General features: G+C 39.6%; 1 protein-coding gene across 1 annotated transcript; it reads right to left on the bottom strand.

The window, feature by feature from the left end:
* Positions 1-621: 621 nt before the first annotated feature.
* sox17 (SRY-box transcription factor 17) lies at positions 622-4,463 on the bottom strand. The gene is made up of 2 exons (XM_017472232.3): positions 3,948-4,463; positions 622-2,017 (listed from the first exon to the last, which is right to left on the bottom strand). The coding sequence occupies exons 1-2, from the start codon at positions 4,228-4,230 to the stop codon at positions 972-974; spliced, it is 1,329 nt and encodes a 442-aa protein (XP_017327721.2). The 5' UTR covers positions 4,231-4,463; the 3' UTR covers positions 622-971.
* Between the last annotated feature and the right edge of the window lie 1,593 nt (positions 4,464-6,056).

Raw genomic sequence — 6,056 nt, 5'->3', positions numbered from 1 at the left:
GTGGGAATCTGGAGGTCTTCGTGCAAAAAAAAAAAAACTGTCGCTGCTGCATGTTTCCGTCAGTAGGCTAAAAAGGGACATGGGGTCAGTGTCAGTGACCTCCTCTGAAAAAGCCTCTTCCTTTTTCGAACAGAAAATGAACGCACTCATATTCCACACTCTGAACAACACATTGATCGACACAGTCTAATTGTTTCTATTATGGGACAAAGCTCAATACGTGGTTCCTCCATTGGCCTGGTTTTTTATTCTCAGGCTCTCACAAGCCTTTGTTTGTGCGTAGGAAGGTGTGAGTGTGTGTGGAGAGGTGGGTTGGGGGGTTTGTTGCTCAGGTCCTTATTGATGTTAATGATGGACTTTGTTTGGTGAAGGTGAAGAGATTGAGATCATATTTAAGTCATCAAAGCCAACAGAGCTGCAATAAACAGGAAGAAGTGTGTTAATCACAGTTCCTGCAGCACAAACACACACTGAATAACCACACGCACACAAAAACACATAAAGGGGAGGAAAAACGGGACAGAAGGACATAATGCAAATATTAGGAGAGGTAGAAAAGCTAGTAGTAATTAAAAAAAAAAAAAAGAAAACCCAACCTTAATAAAAGCAATGACAAAAATGTTTATCACTGAGATGTTTATTTCCAAAAAGTGCAAAAAAGTATGAAATTACATTTTAATACATTAATGACATTTCATTTTATAAAAGGACTTATGTACAGGGTTTTTCAGCATTACTGTGTCTTCTTTAAAAACAATTTAAAATGATGAATTAAGGACGTTTCAGTGAATTACAGTTCATACAATTCTAAACATTTATAAGTTTATAACTCCCTTCATCATGTTTTACAAATATATACAAATATATATTTGGATGTCTCTGCAAGATGTGGCACCAGTGTGTTCAGACATGTTATGTCATTCAGAAATCATTATTGGTGGCTCAGGAGTGTTTGCTGTGATACAGGAGCTTCAGGTGTTGTTATAGTTAGGGTAGTATACAGCAGTGCTAGCATCAGACAGTACAGTAGAGATGAGGTCAGACCCCTGCATGGGTGCATGAGGAAGCCCATATGACAGGTACTGCTCAAAGTCACCACAAGCCATATCACTTAGCATCTCAGGAGCATGCCGACCTGTCTCTGTATGTGTATGGGAGTGTTGGTCAGAAGGAGGGTGTGAATGCGTGTGCCCTTCTTGTGGAGGTGATTGCTGCTCGAGCGGGCGTTTCAACTGAGAGGCAGGGTTGTAAAAAACACCTAGAGTAGATGGGCAGCCCAGGTATGCAGGGGGTGGGGCCTGATGGGAGCCAGGTGACAGGCTCCTGTTAAAAAGGGCATGAGATAATGAATGCGCATGATGAGGATTGATATTGTGGCTGATATTGTGATGTGTGCTGCCATTTGCATTACCGAGTTCCTGAGAGTGTGAGCTGCTCATCAGATTGACTTGTGTGTTGCTGTGAGCGTGTACAAAATGTAGGTTGGAGGTGGCATGTGTGTGGACCTGCGCATGCGTCGTGGCATGCGAGTGTGTGTCATTTCGTACTCTGCCTTGACCCTGTGTACTACTAAGGGGGTGCTGGTGCCCTAGAGGTGTGTACTCTTGTTGATGATGGTAGCTGTAGGCCATGTGAGAGCTGTCCTCCTGAGAATGGTCAGTCAAGAATACACTCTCCGTCCCCATCGCATCCATCGGGGAAGAGTCAGGAGTGGGAAGGCTGTAGTGCTCAAACAAGCCCTGGGCATCGCAGTACTGAGACAGACCGGCCTGAGACAAACCCCCAGGGGCAAGGGAGTAGCCCACCTCAATGTTCTCCATATTCAGAGAACCCTGGGGATCACTGACCCCAGGCATCAGGAAGCCAGCGTCCAGACGCTTGATTCTCTTCACCTGTTTGCGGCGACGAGGCCGATACTTGTAATTTGGATGATCCTGCATGTGCTGCACACGCAGTCGTTCTGCCTCCTCCACAAACGGTCGCTTATCCAACATGGACAGGGCTTTCCATGACTTACCTAACATAATACAGAGATATGGTTAATTTAGCTCAAATTAAAAATTCAAAACATCAAATGTGTAAAATGTCTATCTTAAAAAGTTGAACACCATGTACACCATGTCCAATATGTATCAAGTTGTAACTGGAGAAGACTTCCTTGGTATATCTTGGCCAGTAAAAGAGAGAAAATCATTCCTAGCAAAGTTTCTGCAACATGTTATATTGACCCCACAACTCCAAGATATAAAAGGAAATGAATATGTGAAATGAACTCCATATCACTAAAGCAACTTACTGCTGGTGTTACTAATTAAATACTAATTAGTAATTGTATTTAGTTGTATTAGTAACTGGTAATACTAATTAAATTATTGTCAAGATTATAGCCATGCATGTATGTATTAATGAGAAATATTGTATTTTTGTCTTTTAAGAGATTTTGATTTGGAACACTGTTCTAACATTGCACCAGGTGTTGTCAATTGTAAATAATAACAAATTATGCATTCCTAAAAAAAAAAAAAATAGATTATTTAATATTTTTTTATAAAACAGCATAAAATAGAGCACACAGTGGACACTACAGCAAATATTTTTCAAGTATTATTCATAAATATAATATAATGAATACAGCTAAGAATACATTTCATATAGGCTACACTAATTATTATGTACAACAATCTTTTTACTCTAATAATTAAGTGATTTTTTTTGTCAGGTCTTGAGACGTCTATTGCAGAGACCTCTCATGAGCAGGTTAAGTGCCTCAAGGGCATAATGGCTGTAGCAGGCTGTTATCAGTTACAATCAGACCAATGACCTTTTGATTCCCAGCAGATTCCCATCTGCTAGCTGTATTATTGAGGAAATATTCATTCTAACAATGCCCAAATCCCTTAGGAAATCCATTTATGAAGTTAGTTAACACATAACCATGCTGGGTACAATTTCATTGTCTCTTATGTTATGAATAAACAAATCTGCATTAAATAATTTTGAAAACTAGAATGAATTTTAAAACAATAACCCCTTGGGGAAGAGACTAAATGTTTAAGGGTGATCTAAACAATCTAAACAAATAAGGTTTATAGTGTAAAAATTAAGGTCTGCAAAATGCAAAGCATTAAAAAATATATAGTGCTGATCGAAACAAAGAGTTACACTTGGAATAGTAAATATTATTATTATTATTATTATTAATAATAATAATAATTATTATTATTATTATTATTATTAGTATTATTATTATTATTATTATTATTATTATTATTGTTGTTGTTGTTGTTGTTATTATTACTATTATTATTATGAAATACTCCTGATTGCTATATCAGTATACTGAAGCACCACAGTGACAGTATGGTAGTACGTAGAACAAACAGTGCTGTATACCTATAATTCGTTGTAATTATATATAATTATAAAACATTTTAATGAGAAAGTTGCAATTATAAATGTTTCGTTAAAAAAAAAGCATGAAGTTTTTGCTAAATAAAGTGTGACAAATAAACTAAAAACACTTAATCGTGAATACGGTTTGTTCCATTTAAAACAGGGTAAGGGATCTTCCGCCTATCAATAAATGAAAGCCTTATGGAATTAATCTCTGCTGAAAGGATTTTTTTTGTTTCTAAATTAATTAAGGTTATATAACAGTTCAGTAGACCCCGGGGACGTTGGCGAGACCACAGTTGGAATAACCCCACCTAGAAATTAAGCCTATGATTGGGTTCTAAAACCCAATGTCTGTCGAGGATTTCATTCAACAAGTAAGGTGATCAGTTTATAAAGTAAGTCGACTTGTCTTGATTTAAGGCCAAGAAAAGCAAAATAAGGTGAACAGAAATTAAGGTAAATGAAAGTCTTAGATTTTTCGAAAGCGTTTTAAGACAAAGTCAAATTATTCACAGATAAAATAATGTTGCGCACGAAGTGCCGCCACTCACCGAGCATTTTGCTGAGCTCGGCGTTGTGCAGGTCGGGGTTTTGCTGTGCCAGTCTCTTGCGCTCGTCTTTGGCCCAAACCATGAAAGCGTTCATCGGCCGGCGGATGCGCGCTTCGCCTTTCCCGCGCGCCGCCGCGCACGCTTCGCTCTTGGCTTTGGCGTGCGCGCGTGGGCTGAGCGGCTCCGGCCACGCGCACTGAGCCGCGCCGGCCATCATGGCTGAGCTGGTCCCGCGGGCCTGGCTCGGATCGTCGCTGGCGTAGCCCGCATCAGGACTGCTCATCTCGCGTTAACCAGCACCCTCCGATAACCGCGGGGCCAAGGATCGCTGCTTTTCTTTTTATATTTATTTATTTATTTATTTTGCTAAAATTTACAGGAGCCTGGTAAACTTGACGCGCGCGAGGGTGGATAGAAAAGTTGGATATGGTGCAGGTGCGTTTGCGCTTCTCCGCTGGAGCAAAAAGAAGATGTGAGTGACCCGCTCCGGGACACTGAAAAAAGTCGGAATAACTCGGAGGGATGCCGCGAGCTTTAAAAGCGCAGCGGCAACCAATGGCGTGTGCGGTGGGAGGGCTCGCAACGCCGCCGAGGAAGATGGGAGATTAGGGTTCATCAGCCAAGTGAGACTTACTCATAACCGCTTTCCCCCCCGGGGACGTTGGAGAGATCACAGTTGGAATAACTCCACCTCGAAATTAAGCCTATGATTGGGTTCTAAAACGTTTCCTTAATAAAAAACGAAAAAAAAGCTTGATATCTAATTCCGGGGCTCTTATCATATTACATTTAAGAGTAATGAAGTCTAAAATGCATGCACACTTTTCCCATCATCACTGAGAGTGATGGCTGAAGAGAGTTTCCCACACTTTCCCATATATATATGAATGTCAGAGCCATTCATAATCAATGTTGCCCTTTCAACTTCCGGGTGAAAAAGAAGCTGTAGAGTTCCATGCCACTATATACAACGACTATAGCACACAGGATAAACATCTCTCTCTCTCTCTCTCTCTCTCTCTCTCTCTCTCTCTCTCTCTGAGATTCATATTTAGATTCAAGTAGCTTTATCTGCATGGTAAAAGGCTTTACATTGACAAAGTATGCTATTGGTAACATTATATTAGAGACATACACATTTACACACAATTTGTTAAAAAACAGTTTGATAAAATAATGGTAAGAAGAAGAAGAAAAAAGAAGAAGAAGAAAAATACACTGTGATTTGTTTATTACTCAAATCTCTCTCTCTCACTCTCTCTCTCTCTCTCTCTCTCTCTCTCTCTGTGTGTGTGTGTGTGTGTGTGTGTGTTATGTGTGGCTACATTTGCAAACAGTGGTTAGAGAGAGAGAGAAAGCAGAGAGAAAGCAGAGAAGATAGTGACTCGGAAAACAGAGCTTGAAAGATTAGACCGATTATATACACATTTCCAGTGCTGTTTCTTATTGTACACATTAACCTGGTTGCCTTAACATGCTGACGTCGCTATAATCCACGTGGCAACTCAGCACATGGAAACACGTCAAAGTAACGCTGTTTAATTTGTGCGATATTGTTATGTTTTAATTTAACAAAAAGTTTAAATGCGTGCGCGCGTGTGTGTGTGTATGTGTGTGTGTGAATCTGGCCAGGTTAACCGGGTTCAGGTCTGTTCCGGGAGGAAGTGGCGTTAGTGGGATTACAGTGCAGGTGTGTTTAACGGGAGCTTCTGCTCGGATTTTTCAGTTTGTCGTAAAAGGGGATCTGTGATTTGAACGATTCCCACAAATTTACGAAAAACTTCTTATTTTGACCTAGGTATTTCCGAGTGTCTGACTGTTAATAATAAAACAAACTGTTCATATTCTTCACCATCCAGACATATAGCAGTAGATCTACATCATTTCATCTGGACACTGTCTAACCAATATGAAAAATGTTTCAATAAATACAGGCTTGTTTGGTTGATACGTAGTTACTTTGACAGAAATATTGAATCTCCCAATAAAAAAAGAAAGACATTTCTTTATGTTAAATGCAGAGGACTCACGTAAGCATTTCATTTACAAATTAATTTCATTTAGCTATACTTATACTGATTACTCACTGAAGAATTTATGTCCTACTAC

The sequence above is a fragment of the Ictalurus punctatus genome, chromosome 7 (genome assembly GCF_001660625.3).
Source record: "Ictalurus punctatus breed USDA103 chromosome 7, Coco_2.0, whole genome shotgun sequence".
Classification (NCBI taxonomy): domain Eukaryota; kingdom Metazoa; phylum Chordata; class Actinopteri; order Siluriformes; family Ictaluridae; genus Ictalurus; species Ictalurus punctatus.
The sequence above is the reverse complement of the archived record's forward strand: the minus strand, read 5'-3'. Positions and strand labels throughout refer to the sequence as shown.

Excerpts from the sequence above, each read along its gene's own strand:
- sox17 (XM_017472232.3), bottom strand. The coding sequence starts at position 4,230 with ATGAGCAGTCCTGATGCGGGCTACGCCAGCGACGATCCGAGCCAGGCC. Across the intron at positions 2,018-3,947 it reads CGAGCTCAGCAAAATGCTCG|GTAAGTCATGGAAAGCCCTG; the intron begins GTGAGTGGCGGC and ends GTATTATGTTAG.